A 14,812-nucleotide genomic window follows, 5' to 3' on the forward strand; every position below is an offset into this window, starting at 1 on the left:
CTTTGACCCAACAGGAGACCATTGACCCCAGACGGCAGATGGCAATGGGGAACCAAGTGGTCGACGCACGTGGGAGGAAGTTCACCAAGAGGGTGGTGGACATAAGAGAGCTGAATGAACAAGCCAAAGTCATCGACGACCTCAAGTAAGACTCCTGCTGATTCTGTATGATGTGATGATAATAATTACAGCAGACTATTATTTAACATTCATATTCAGCATTTGACTAAAAAATGAAAACTCTGCATCTTATATAGAATTAAAGGTTGTCTGCCTTCTTCCATCTGTAAACCGTGTAGTCAACCTTCATGTCTGTCCTCAACTATGGAGATATTCTGTGTTGTCCCATCAACTCCTCACCAGTTCAACCCTGCGTGTGATGGTGCTTTATCACAAATGACAAATACTGTACTCATCATTGTTCTCTGTACCAGAAGGTTGGAAGGAGCTTCCTTAGAGGCAAGAAAAAATTGCCATCTCATGTTATTCATTTATAAACCTCTACTCTTGAAGCCTCCGAACGACCTCACATCTCTTCTCACATTTAAATTTAATAAGTACAGAACACGATCCAGTTACTACTTAAAATTAGATGTCCCTCATGTACGCGCTAATGTTGGCAGAGCTGGTTTCAGGTACAACTTTTTAAAGGGAATAAACTGCATTCTGCCCTCAAACTAGACTCATACAGTCCCCTTTGAGATTTTAAAGCCTTATTATCTGATGTTTTCTGTAAGTTTTGTGGCTAAAGTGTTTCTTGCTCATTGTGTGATTGTGTTGTTCTGTTTTGCTGTTTGTGTTTTTGTGAATCCTGCTTGTTCTCAGATCTGACTTGGAAAAGAGATCTCAATGAATCTCAATGAGACTGCCTAATTAAGTAAAGATTGAAAAAAAAAATGAATAAATAATCCCAAATGGTTCCACTGGTGAAATGTATCGCATACCATCGCTGTCCTGTTAAAAGTATCTATCTATCTATTTATTTATTCATTTTAAATCACAGGAAATTAGGAGCCAGTGAAGGCACCATCAACCAGGAGATCCAGCGCTATCAGCAGCTGGAGTCTGTGGCCGTCAACGACATCAGGAGAGACGTCCGAAAGAAACTGCGTCGCTCAAGCATGAGGGTGAATGCTCACCTATTCCCCAATTAAGCGATGTGTTCAGCAAAGGAGTTGGGAAACTGACAATTAAAGTGTCAATCATCATACCTTCCACTGTTTCTTACTTTGTGCTTGTTCTTCACCAGGCGGCCTCTCTAAAGGATAAATGGGGTCTTGGCTACAAACCCAGCTACAACCGCTCCAAAAGCATCTCGGCGGCGGCCGGCCGTCCCCCTCTCAAAAGGATGGACAGACAGAGGTAAGATAACGGGGGCAGGATTAGCCACTTGCCATGTCATATCATGTCATTATGGCAAATGATACTGTTACGGGTGCTTCATTCAGTATTTACTGTAAACTAACAAAACCAAGTCACCTCTGTCTCACACCACTGCTGTTGCCGCTAAATGTTGTTGAACCACATTTCTCATTAACCCTCTCACAAAGAGGATGCGGTGACTCACACAGTAGAATGTTATCTCATTTGTTTATAGTAATTATGCAGATATCCGAGAATTAATGCAGTAACGATATTAAAGCCGCTGACGCACTGTTGGACCTTTTCAGCAATGGAAAAACATGAACTCTGCAGGAGAATAAATTAGCAAAAATAACTGGAAATGAATCACATGAGTAACAGTGTGCGTTCAGACTCAGAGGTTTGTACCACTTTACTGTGCCCGTAGTTCCAGAATAGGAGATGTGGATGATTTACCAGATATGCGCGTGGATGCGTCCTCTCCTGGACCCCGGGTCACCTTCAACATCCAGGACACGGTAAAGTTATTTCTAAGAAAACTTCCTGCACATCTCGCATGCTCACAGAACGAAGGGCGCCACATGTTTTAGCTTCATGTAGATTTCATTGAACCGTTGCAAGTACTCTGCTCTTGACACATATTTGCTAACCAAGTCAATAATGGATGGAGTTGGTATTTTTAGTTTTGTGCTGTTTTATGTTGACAACTAGAAAAGCACCATGTCATCCTCCATTTCTGTGTGTGCGTCACTGTAATTGATCTCCATGGTATCTCCATGATGTTTACATGACACTGTGACTCGTCCGATGCCATATGGTCATGGGTTTTACAGTTTATTTTCAAGGCGGCTTAAATGGAAGGACCATTATGCTCTGATTTTTTTTTTTTTTTTTTTTTTATACCATTTTAGATGAGCTCTTTTTTAATAACTCTTTTGTTCAATTGAAGATAAATAATCAGGCCTTGGACTCTGCACATGCACCTGTCAGTCCAGGAGAGGTATTCAAGGTATACAGTTCAAAAGATTGAATATAACAAATTAAAATACCTAACCAACACCAGCAAACACTTCTGTTTCCTCTTCTCCTCTGTGATTACCTTGACAGCGCTGATGAGTCTTTGAATATGCAAAATCAAAACAGGATGATGAAATAGTAGTTTCTTCTATATAGACGTACATTGTTAAAATGAACATCAGTGGGTTAATTTGCATGATAATTTGCTGTAATCATGTTCTTTGTGTCCCTACTTACATTGTGATTTGTGCAGCACCAAATTAAAAGGAATGGTGTACAGTCCCTCTAACAACTCAGCAGATGAACACCAGTGGCATTCCATCAATCACAGAGACATAAGTGAGGAAGTAATTTAATTTAAGCAAGCATGTTTGCTCAACTGTAAATTCTAGTTTAGTGTTGGAATGCTGCCTGATGAATTATAGACACGTCCTCATCCTGTCTTGAAACTGCATAAAAACCCAAATCTTTTCTTCAGCCTTAAAATATTGACTGATTTCTAACATCTCTGCATGGTTTGCCTCTGAACAGTCCGTCGGCTGTCACTGCAGTAGTCCCTCTCTCACACCCAGTAACATCAGATAAAACACTTTGAGGTGTAAGATCATAGACGGGCATCGGTCCAGCTTTAAAGCTCATCGGTGTAAAATATATTCCCATAATTGCCATTTTGTATTTGCAAAGAAAGAGAAAGGAAAAAGGTTTGCTAACACAATTAGATGAATTTGGCACTTCTAGTTTCACCACTCAAATGATATTTCACTCTTTCCCTCCCCGAAAGTCTGAAGACTTAAACAGCACCACCTCCCTGGTTCAGGCTAGTGGCACAATTTGTAAAGAAAATTATTTTTTAGTTTTCGAAGTGGTGGCCATGGTTGTTGAAGGTTCTTGCATATCTTTTTAGACTTTCTTGATGTGAAAATGCTTCAGGCAAGCATGAACAGTCAATAGGCCTTAAAGGAATAGCCCGGCATTTTGGGAAATATTATTTGGTCTCTTGTTGCGAGTTAGATGAGGCGATTGATACCACTGTCAACAGTCAGTTACAGTTAACTTAGCTGAAAGACTTACCTGTCAACACCTTATGTCCTGATTGAGTGATTATGATTCTATTTGCAATGGTGTTTTCCTGCTGGAACGATCAGATCTTTTTCACTTTTTCACCTCCGATATTGTCTCTCTAATGGCGACAGGCCCTGGCTGTCTCTGCTCGAGGACACGCGACTGAGTGTGCTTCACTGGTCAGTGCTTCTGCAGTCATTTGGCCTTAACCACCCACGTACCCGAACCCTGGCCACTGACTCATTCATAGACTTTGTATGTCTGTAACTTGGTTGATGCATAAATGATCAGTGAAAATACCGGACAAATAAAGACATGTATTGTTGTTGAGATGACCCTCAAACAGAACCCGGCTTAGTCTCGGATGCAGTTAGCAAACGTTTTCAACACTTTTATCGATGTTCAGCAGCAGTCAGGCCCTGTCAATACCTGTCAGTGGGACCAGCTTTTCCGGCTCTCACTAAGGATAGCAGACTTGTCTACGTGTAGACTTTCCTGGGCATTTTTCCGCCGTCACCCTTTTGAGATTGTCTTTCATCTGTCCTCCTGTCTGGGTGTCACGTGGTCCTCACCTCCCTCCTCATCTCACACCGTCTCTCTTTCATTCCTCCTCACAGAATGTGCATGACCTCTCAGCTCCTCTGAGAACAGTTGCAGGACTGGTAGTGTTCTGTCATTGAACATGTCATAGGAGACACTGATACAGAGCTGTGAGATTTGACGTCAGCATTCAGCACTTAAAACGAGATGTCATAAATGAAGCTAAGAAAATGCCTTCTGGTTCAATGAGCAGAACACTATCACCTTCAAGGTTGTGATTCCTCAGCTACCTTCCTACTTAAGACATCGTGTTTTTAAGTAGAAAGAGCTTCATGAGGACATGAAAACTGTCCCTTTGTGTGAGTTTGACTCTCTGTCCTTCTCTGAAGTTTCCTGAGGAGACAGAGGTGGACCTGTTGTCTGTCACCATTGATGAGCCATCCCATCCTCATCATCACCATCATCTTCATTCTCCATCCGTTACCGACGGCCAGCACTCAGTTTTTAGTGCCCCTGGCACCCCCGCAGTCTTCTTACCCACACTTCCCTTCCAGCACGACGACATGAGGCGCGATGACCTGTCCTCTTCCTCCTCCGAAGACTCCGAGAAGGAGGACGAGTTTGAACGCGAGAGACCGCCGAGCTATCGACGGCCTTTGTGAGTCGCCTTTTTTGTTTTGTTTTTGCCTACTCAGGCATTCTTGTCATGAATGTTAGATGAAAGGAAGCTCTATTAAGCATTTCTTTTATGATTTATTTGTTCTATAAATAAAGCTTGATCATTTTCAGCATTCACTAAACAGCCCCTTTCTTCTTCTTCTTCTTCTTTTTTTTTTCCCCTCAGCCAAGCTTCTCATAGGAAGTCTTCTGGGTTTTCTGCTGTGAGTCAGCTGTTCAGCGAGCGCTGGCCCAGCACAGCCGCCAACCGCAGCTTCAGTGGTCCAACAACTGAGAGGAACATTGACTTTGAACTGGACGTCCGTGTGGAGATTGACAGCGGGAAGTGCGTCCTTCATCCCACCACCCAGCAACCCGAGCATGAGGACATTTCCCTCAGGAGGTACAATGAAAGGCACATTTCTTATTCTGAAAACTACTGTATAGAGAACAGAATTTTCTTTAAAGTCTGACTCACATTTCCTGCTGCCTCCTGCTGTGAATCATTTTTGAAATGACTTCTCGTAAAGAGTCAAATCAAACTGTACATAATGAAATCCGGAAAAAATAGGAGCTTAGAATATAAAACTTTCTGCATTCAGAACCAAACAGAATAAGTCATAAGCACACCTTCTATATATATGACAGCACTGTTCTCTCTGTGGGTTTCTTAGGAGCTGTGAGCGCAGTCTCAGGAGTCTAGACCAGGAGTCTCCCCCCAAGAAGAAGAAGCTACAGCCCACCTACACCTCCACCACCCATCTCCTAGCCAGCAAGAAATGTCCCTCCTCCCTGCAGACTAAATCTAATGACATGGAGACCACAGTCTTTTACATTCCAGGAGTCGACGTTAAGGTGAGCATCTCCCTCAGCATCCAAACTGTAACTGTCAAAACTTTCTCCTCTGTACTGTTTTTGTGCTTTTAATGATTAATTCTTCTTTTCTCTTTTCTCCCCCAGTTGCACTACAACTCCAAGACACTAAAGACGGAGTCCCCCAACGCCTCGCGTGGATCTTCTCTCCCTCGCACTCTCTCCAAAGAGTCCAAGCTGTATGGTATGAAAGATATCGGCCCTCCCAACCCTCCCAATGCTGTCCAAAGCAAGACTAACTCGCTCCTACCTCCCCCGCCCCCACCTATTCCATCAGGTACTGAGCATTCCCTCATTTATAATTGCATGCCCTAGCACCATCCGTCTGCGATCACCAGCACTAGCGTGCCACGCCTCTCCAATCAGATGATTTACATCCACATGTGGCCCCACCGAATCAAATGCATGCGATTTCCTCCCCTATTTTAAGGCATGAATCCAGAGGGCACCTTTGATCAAATGGGCTCATGCATATTGATGCGTACCACAGAGGGGAAGACACCAAAGACGATTTAAAAAAATTGTTGATATGGTTCCAGCTTATTTAAAGTTTAGGTTTACAGCTTTTAAGGGTGTTGTCGGCATACAGCCAGATGACTGTAACTCCCATGTGTCCTTGCAGCCAAAGGAAAGGGCAGTGGAGGAGTAAAGATGGCCAAGCTGTATGCGTGGGTGGCCCTCCAGACTCTGCCAGAGGAAATGGTCATCAGTCCATGTCTACTGGACTTCCTGGAGAAAGCACTGGAGACCATTCCCATCACCCCAGTGGAAAGGAATTACGCAGGTTTGTTGCACCATCTGATTGTTGGAGGACTTGCACAGCAGCAACTTTGTGTGTCTGGGATTGGCAGTGAACTCTTATCTGTCTTTACGTCCCCTGTCAGCTGTGGCTTCCCAGGAGGAGGACATGGGTCAGTTTGATACGGTGGAGCAGCTGGAGGAATCCACCACCTCCCTGGTCTCCTCCTCCACATCAGCCTACTCCTCCTTCCCCGTGGACGTGGTCGTCTACGTCAGAGTCCAGGTACTGTGTGTGCTGCGGATGTTGTTTGTAACTGTTGTTTTTTTTTTTTTCAGCATATGTGTTTGATATCTTCAGTCCCTGTTTGTCATTCAGCCCGTGAAGCCATGCATTCAGACACACACACCTTCCACTAAAGTGAGATATTCAGACTGAATCATCAGTTGTCACCTGTGTTTGCAGCCCTCTCAGATCCGCTTCAGCTGCCTGCCGATGTCCAGGGTGGAGTGTATGCTCAAACTACCCTCTTTAGACCTGGTCTTCTCTTCTAACCGCGGAGAACTGGAGACCCCGGCGGCAGCACACCCCGCTGACGGATCTCACCTGCCCTCCTCCACTCCACCAGGGCAACACATCCCCAAACCACCTCCCAGCAAAGGTCTGTTGAGCCCGACTTGCAGATTAATGATACTGTAACGTGTGCGGAGATATGTTGGGAACAAAACAGTCTTTTAAAGCATATTCAACACCATGAGCACACCTATTAGCTGCAACCCCGTGCCATGACCGGGCCATGTGTGATTTAATGTTGTTCACAGCTTGTTCTCTTGCATTCATGACTTTGCTCTTCAGTCTGTTGTTTTTCTCAAAATCATACAAGTTCTGCTGTGATGCTATATTATAGGTGCATCTCGGGTCATGTTATTTTATTCAGTCCAGACATACTGAGACTCAATATGTTTGCATGTCTGTTGTAGTATGTTTGATGTAAAGCCAAAAGAGAAATGGCAGAATATTAATATTACAGTATTACATTAATATGCATGTGATACATTAAGTTTTTAACAGACAATTCTCTTGGCTCTCTGCTCTAATTAGCTTACTCCTCAATTATGAATATATGACTTACTGATTTGTGTCACATACCGACCTCTGATGGGTGTCAGACTTGTAATTTACCATGCAGCTCCTACTGGAGATGAGTCATATTTTAGTTAATTAATGCCTGTTGTATGTGACTGATCTTACCTCCTCACTGTTTTTCTGCCCTCTTCCAGCGTCGCCCTTGCTGGGAAGCCCTCTGGGCAGGAGCCGCCACAGCAGCAGCCAGTCCGACCTCACGGGCCCCCCCAGTAACTCCTCGGGCCTCAGCTTCACTGCCTGCATGTCTGACTTCTCCCTTTACGTCTTCCACCCCTACGGCGCCGGAAAGCAGAAATCTGCTGTCACAGGCCTGCCTCCGGGCCCAGGGCCGTTAGGTATGGAAAGGAAAAGAGGGAAAACTTGTGGTAATATTCCACTGTGCTTATGAAACAGGGCTGTACAGATTCTAATGTGACTACCGGTAACAACTTACTTTCCTTCTTTACTGTGGATATGATTCCTGAAAAATAAACATGCGCCAAATGACATGACTGAAATGTACCATTGTCGTGATCACTACTCCTTTTTTGGAAGGTACAGTCGATGAGGAGCCGTCTTCAGTAACGGGGAGAAAAGACTCTCTGAGTATCAACCTGGAGTTTGTGAAGGTCAGCTTATCCAGGATGAGGCGGAGTGGAGGCCCCACGTTCATTGAAAGTTTCATTCCTGGCAAAGGCGGCAAAATGGACACCACCCTCATCAACATATCAGGTACATGGACAGCCCAAGAAGAAGATGCTGCTCTTAGACGCGCAGTAGGTTGTACCGAATGTTCCTCTGTAGCATGTTCAAGCTTGCTGGTCTTAGACATTTTTATTTGGAATTAAGATTATTATGATTATATTTTTAGGCACAGAATTTTATCAGCAGCACGGTGTACCTTGATTTGGCCTACACCAACACAATTAGTAACATTTTAGAAGCACAGCAATGACACCGGGGAGCATGACAGATGAAAACTGCACCCTTCCAGTCTTCAAATGTCAGGATGCACAACGGCTTCCTTTTCCCGTGTAGATTTGTTTTAAGGAGCTTGTGCCACTTCAAAGGTGCGTCTTATATTTGAACAAATGAAATATCCTCCCCCTCAGCTGTGTGTGACATTGGCTCGGCTTCCTTCAAGTACGACATGAGACGACTGAGTGAGATCCTGGCTTTCCCGAGAGCATGGTACCGTCGAAGCATCGCCAGGCGCCTCTTCCTGGGAGACCAGACGATCAACCTGCCAGGTGATTTTTTTGGACCCTCAGTGGATTTGGCTTGTGTCGGTTTGTTGACTGTTGCATAAGTATGGCATGTTTTTACCCCTCTACCTCTAAACGTTTAGCCTCTACTTGGAATCTAATAGAATGAACAGAGAGCTTTTTCTGCTTCTGACTCTTCTTATGATTGAACGAACTACTGTGTTTCTTACAAAAATCCTACTTTCTGTCTATTATTGGCTGTTACATTAAAGAAGTGCCCCAGGTTTGTTAAACTTGATTATTAATAATAATTTCTTGCATTCATCAAGACCTTCAAGTGAAATAACTAATATGGACAAAGTAATAAAAGGAAAAGTGACAGCCGTGGTCTATCTACCAATCACTAAGGGTTTAGCTTGAGTTCATTTTCAATATCCCATCACGCTGACCTTCCCTCAGCCAACGTTTCCTCTCACAGTTCCATGTCCCTGTTGACATTTTCAAAAGCTGTCCTTTACTTACATCTCTCAACCTTTACTTTGCTTCAGCCTCGGGCCCCGCCACCCCTGACTCAGCCGAAAACATCACCCAACATCTGTCACCCGAGTCCAGCCGGAAAGCCTACTGGAGGACCTGGGATGGGAGCACCGGGACGCAGCACATGCCCCAGTCCCCCAACGTCTTTTCAGAGCACTCCACCGGAAGCAACATGTCCCCGGGCGGCCTGGGCCACCTCAAGTCCCCTGCACCCGGACGCACCAGGAGCGTGTCCGATTCATCTGCTCCTAGAAGAGGTAATCACAAATACGCGTGCCATGTTCAGATGGAACTCAAATAAAAATATTCCTCAAAGGTAGCAAAATGCAAAAGATGCCTTGAGCTGGAAATTAGGGGCAGTCTTAATACAGATGCACAATTCAGATGATAAACAAAAGAGTACAAACCAATAACTGAAAGTGGAAAATGTCTAAATGCGATGATGACATGTACAAGATTCTCATAATTTGTCCTCGACTGCCTTTAAGCTAATCTGTGCTCATTCTCGTCTAGATTCGGTGACAAAGACATCCACTCCTTCCTTCAGTAAAAACGGTAAGGCAGCAGGTCAACAGGGGGCGCCGTGGGAGACGCTGGTAGTGTTCGCCATCAACCTCAAACAGCTCACCGTCCAAATGAACATGAGCAACGTCATGGGAAACAATACGTAAGTGGTCACACCTTTTTCTGCACCTTTCGATGTAGATGTCAGAAATGTAACGACCGTCCTTAGTTTGGAAATAGTTCCTTCACTTCTATGGTGTGTTAGATGAGGAGATCAGTACCACCCATGCCTATGCACTAAATATGAAGCTATGGTTAGCTTAGCATAAAGGCTGGAAATTATGATTAATTTAGTGAATTTTCAACATCAGAAATATCCCTACTTTATGAGACTTTTTTTAACAGTTTGTTCCTAATGTATGAAAACAAATATTTAGTAAAAAATAAAACACATGATGTAATAGTTGATACTTACACTTAACACACACAAACAGGCATCGGTAATATTTCCACCCTCAGGGCTTGTGTAGATACATTTGCAGAGTGTCACTTATAATTGACAGTGGCAGTGAAAATTCAGGGAAATGAGTCTGTGAGGGATTCACATCGCCTGTGACGGCTGTGAATGATAAAACCATCACTGTTTTTAGTGAACCGACTCCTGCTGTTGGCCAAAGATTGCTCAATCACGTTTTATAATGTCGGCTGCAAAACGCCGCTTTTGTGTGACATAATATGTCTGGAGAAAATAAACACGTTTAAGCTAAGAAAGGTATTGACTGAGCTGCACATCGTCAGCGTCATTTATTTAAAAGTATTAGCGTAATCGGCTGCTGCACCGATGTACAAATATGTGTCTGGGGCGTCTCCCTGCTGCAACATCTCTGTTTATCTCCTGCTACACATCCGTTCAACATCTGATATTTCAGCATGTATGGCCCTTTATCGCCCACTCTTATGGCCTCAATTCATCTCTTATATACTGTTTTATGTTAGAGGTCACCGGGATATGCACCCGTAACAACTTTCATCTCTACCGTTGAGGCGGAATTGCAGAAAAGCCTGCTGTATTCGTGACAAATAGAAACACCCTCATAACCAAGGCGGTTTTGTTTTATGAGCTCTGGGTCATCATAAAGTAAAAAACATCTTCCCTCTCAGAAATGTGTGGGCTGTCTGAGCAACACATACGTCTCTTGCCTCTTCATCACCAAGTCAGGGTACACTAGGCCTCTGTAGCTCTGGCTTAAATAATTTAGGACTTCAGAATATTCCTCCGTCATGAAAACATCTACGCGTAAAAGAAGAAGTCTTTGTTTAAAGTGGGAATTGTATCGACAGAAAAGGTCAACCCCAGAGCTGTACCGATTCGCAAACAGCCTAATGATGATGCATGTTAGGCACACAAACTTAAGTGCATAATTGAATGTTGTCAGTCAGATTTAGTACTCAAGGTTGGCTGCTCTTCTCCTTTTCACTTACCTGTGTTTATTCCTGGGGAAGTTCTCGCAATGAGAGTCATTTATGTTTCATAGAGAGCCCTCCTCCATTATTCAGCAGCGTTTCAGGAGTGCTCATAGTTGTGTTTGCCCCTGCAGCTGGACGACCAGCGGGCTCAAGAGTCAGGGCCGACTGTCTGTGGGCAGCAACCGGGACCGAGAGATCAGCATGTCTGTTGGCCTTGGACGCTCCAAGCTTGACTCCAAGGGCGGAGTGGTGGGTGGCAATATAGACGTGAACACCCTGGAGATGGTCTGTAAGTAAACAAAGCACCGACTTTTCAGACATCTGGTGTTTTTCTGCAACTCGTTAGCAGCTCTTGTTCCAGCAGAGTGTAAACTGTGGATGTGGACCTGAGCCAGAGTTCAGTGCAGAGTTTTCACACAATTTCACACAAACAATGACAAAACACGGACTTGAACATACTTTATACCTTCCATTCGGTGTTTAAATACGCAAATACAGGACATATATTCATGGTTCATACATTTGTAAACAGAATGTATTTTTAAGTGTGTTTTTCTTCAGATTTCAGGATGGGAATATGAGTAGTCATGATACTTGGCTTCTCCTGTCACAGCTTTGCATATAATGCTGTTCACTGAAGAAGAACAAGATTGTTATTTATAATGAAGTCAGCTAAAGTTTTATGGGTTTTTTTTTTTTTAAGTTTAGGAAAATGGATAAATGTAAAATTGCCAAGCCAACCACTTCATTTTACATCGAGAGATTTTTCCTGTAGGTGTGTGAATATGCTCATCTCTCTTCATACTGATTTCATTATGCAGCCTCCAGTCTACAATACATAGTGTTTTTGCTATCTTAATGTTTTGTGTATTTCAGTTGGTTACCTCAAAAATTCACAAAATCTTTACAAATGTTTTGGTGTCATCTTAATCAATCAAAAAGAAAAAAGTCCAGTTTGTAACGAGGGTGAATAGTTCTACAGTCTACTGGATGTTCTGGTCCTAAGAGTAGTGCTAGTTCAGTTTAAGTAAACCTTGTATTCCCTCTCCCTCGAAATCTTTCTCCCATCCAGTGTGATGGTCGTGTCACTGTACATGCTCAGCGCTAACCGATTACTGTCTGTTTCCCAGCCCACATCTCTGAACACCCCAACCAGCAACCCAGCCATAAGATCCAGATCACCATGGGGTCAACAGAGGCGCGTGTGGACTACATGGGCTCCAGCATCCTGATGGGAGTGTTCAGCAATGCCGACCTGAAGCTGCAGGACGAATGGAAGGTCAACCTGTGCACCGTTGACACCAGCCTATCAGAGAAAAGGTGTGAAATGATGTCAGCAGGAGCTTAGCGTGCAGCACAACACTTCTAGGTCTTGAAATGTGGCTTTTTATTGGGCTGTGAGTACATGAAGTGTTTTCTTCACACCAGTCACACTTTGGTCCTGTTTCTGAGTTTGGCTCGTGTCGCCTCATAAAGGTAACTCCAAATTAATTTAGAAATCTGCAGCCTGAACATCTGAGAATGCAGGTTTTGGTTCTTTTCCATTAGACCTTCATTATGGTTTTCTTAATTACTTTGTAAGCCACTGTAATGAGATACAAATTTAAGGATGCAATGATTAATCTGCACTGTTCCCTTCTGGTTTTTTGGCCATTCTTCTGTTTTTTTTATCTCCCTGTTTCTCACCTTTTCCCTCCCCATCTTTTCTTCCCCTGTCCTTCCAGTGAGATCTTCGTCCACGGAGACTTGCAGTGGGACATTTTCCAGGTGATCATTTCACGCTCCACCACGCCAGACCTCATCAAGATCGGCATGAAGCTGCAGGAGTTTTTCACTCAGCAGTTCGACACCAGCAAGCGGGCCCTATCCACCTGGGGCCCGGGCCCCTACCTGCCCCCCAAAACCCCCGTCATCAACACCGAGAAAGGAGCTGCAGAGCTTTGTAAGCATGCCATGTTCTGTACTGCTGGGTGGAATATTTAATGCAGACTGTGGCATAATAAGGTACGCACAGCGAGTGTCTCAGGCAGCCGTGCTGGCTATAGGAAGTAAAGTGACTTGTAATTCTAATGAGCTTAATTTGTGTGCCACTTTTTCAAACAGTTGACGAGGCGGTTCAACAACTGAATGTAATTAAACAAGATAATTGCAAACAAACAAAATGCAGAAGCGTAGATTTAAAAAGACTGGAGGTGTTTTAAGTATAAAAACAACATAAAACACTAAAACTGATCCATGCCCGTCAGCATGCCTCATGCTCAGGTCAGAATTGATTTGTCTGCCTGCACCCCACCCCCACCTCTCTGCTCATTGTGTGTCTCCTAACTGCCTTTGTCACACAGACATGGATGCAGCCCATCATCGCCACTGGCCCGGGGTGCTGAAGGTAATCGCCGGCTGCCACATCTCCCTCTTCCAGATGCCTCTGCCCGAGGACGCCGTGCAGCTGGGCGGATCAATGAGCCTCCATGGCAATCACATGACCCTGGCCTGCTTCCACGGGCCCAACTTTCGCTCCAAGTCGTGGGCTCTATTCCACCTGGAAGAGCCCAACATCGCCTTCTGGACGGAGGCACAGAAGATCTGGGAGGACGGTGAGACAGAATGTTCATTTCAGGGACTCCCTTCGAATGAATGGTGTCGAAAAACAATAACATCATAAAAACACTGTCGTGTAGCGAAAATATTATTCAGCAGCCTGATAAATGTACAGATTTCCACACTTGGGTTTGGCACTCTGATCCCTTTTGATAACTCTTGTTTCTGTCACAAACAGGCTCCAAAGATGACTCCACCTACATTGTTCAGACACTGGACTTCCATCTTGGTCACAACACCATGGTGACCAAACCCTGTGGTGCCCTCGAGAGCCCCATGGCCACCATAACCAAAATAACCCGCCGCCGGCATGAGAACCCTCCACACGGAGTCGCCACAGTCAAAGAATGGTTCAACTACGTCACTGCCATGAGGAACGAAGGTAACCATTTATTTTTTTACCCGTTTAACCCTTTGAAAGCGGACGGGCCCGCCTACATGCCAGAGGAGGCGCCGTTTGTATGTTCCTGTTTAAATCGATCTAAAATAAAAACTAGAATAGTTTTCATTCTTTTTGCAACAGAAAGCTACGTCTTAGTTCTTGCCGTTGCACGTCTGTTGCAAGTTGAGAACATTAAATTATGTTACGAGCGCCTTGCTCAAATAACTTAGTGTTTTAGATCAATATCTTTTGTGTCTTTATTTAGTCAAATTTGATGAAAAATCATTGTAGTTTTTCATAAATGGCCCAGACTCAGTACTTGGTTTATTGACTTCTATAACCTTTTAGCTGAGGTTGCACAGATTTTAGAGCTATGAAGCCTTTGAAGGCACAAGAAATGACAACACAATAAGCACAAATACCAATGTAGGCACACAAGTGGACCGTTTAAATTACAAAGATCAAAGGATTAAAACCATTTATTTTATATCCTGATATGAGATCCAGCTTTGTCTTCGCCAAAACCAATTCCAGTACCTCAACCCCACACCCAGGTATAGCTAAATATAGCTCAGCACGGTTCCACTTCTCTTTGATAGCATCAACAAAAGCTGAATATTATAACCCTCGTGAAGAGTTGCTGTAGTAGACTCTATGGGTGTTAACTAGCCACGTCTAAGAAAGTGGCAACTGAAATAGTTGCTTTATTGTAGGAATCTTCTCAAACTTCAAACTTTTCTCAAC

General features: G+C 43.9%; 1 protein-coding gene across 3 annotated transcripts in view; it reads left to right on the forward strand.

The window, feature by feature from the left end:
- Window positions 1-14,812, forward strand: part of kiaa1109 (KIAA1109 ortholog) — a 65,361-nt gene that overhangs the window by 45,587 nt on the left and 4,962 nt on the right. For 2 of the 3 annotated variants that reach the window (XM_070843034.1, XM_070843035.1), the window contains 22 exons: window positions 15-145; window positions 1,004-1,127; window positions 1,250-1,362; window positions 1,790-1,880; window positions 2,312-2,371; window positions 4,371-4,639; window positions 4,826-5,041; window positions 5,313-5,493; window positions 5,599-5,788; window positions 6,134-6,295; window positions 6,396-6,535; window positions 6,716-6,911; window positions 7,531-7,731; window positions 7,931-8,107; window positions 8,488-8,625; window positions 9,129-9,374; window positions 9,631-9,784; window positions 11,220-11,377; window positions 12,219-12,408; window positions 12,813-13,030; window positions 13,431-13,682; window positions 13,865-14,068. In XM_070843034.1, the coding sequence (XP_070699135.1) occupies window positions 15-145; window positions 1,004-1,127; window positions 1,250-1,362; window positions 1,790-1,880; window positions 2,312-2,371; window positions 4,371-4,639; window positions 4,826-5,041; window positions 5,313-5,493; window positions 5,599-5,788; window positions 6,134-6,295; window positions 6,396-6,535; window positions 6,716-6,911; window positions 7,531-7,731; window positions 7,931-8,107; window positions 8,488-8,625; window positions 9,129-9,374; window positions 9,631-9,784; window positions 11,220-11,377; window positions 12,219-12,408; window positions 12,813-13,030; window positions 13,431-13,682; window positions 13,865-14,068 (3,811 nt within the window). The remainder of the gene's footprint in view (window positions 1-14; window positions 146-1,003; window positions 1,128-1,249; window positions 1,363-1,789; window positions 1,881-2,311; window positions 2,372-4,370; window positions 4,640-4,825; window positions 5,042-5,312; window positions 5,494-5,598; window positions 5,789-6,133; window positions 6,296-6,395; window positions 6,536-6,715; window positions 6,912-7,530; window positions 7,732-7,930; window positions 8,108-8,487; window positions 8,626-9,128; window positions 9,375-9,630; window positions 9,785-11,219; window positions 11,378-12,218; window positions 12,409-12,812; window positions 13,031-13,430; window positions 13,683-13,864; window positions 14,069-14,812) is intronic. The other variant, XM_070843036.1, reaches the window with a different exon arrangement.

The sequence above is a fragment of the Pempheris klunzingeri genome, chromosome 13 (assembly GCF_042242105.1).
Source record: "Pempheris klunzingeri isolate RE-2024b chromosome 13, fPemKlu1.hap1, whole genome shotgun sequence".
Taxonomy (NCBI): Eukaryota; Metazoa; Chordata; class Actinopteri; order Acropomatiformes; family Pempheridae; genus Pempheris; species Pempheris klunzingeri.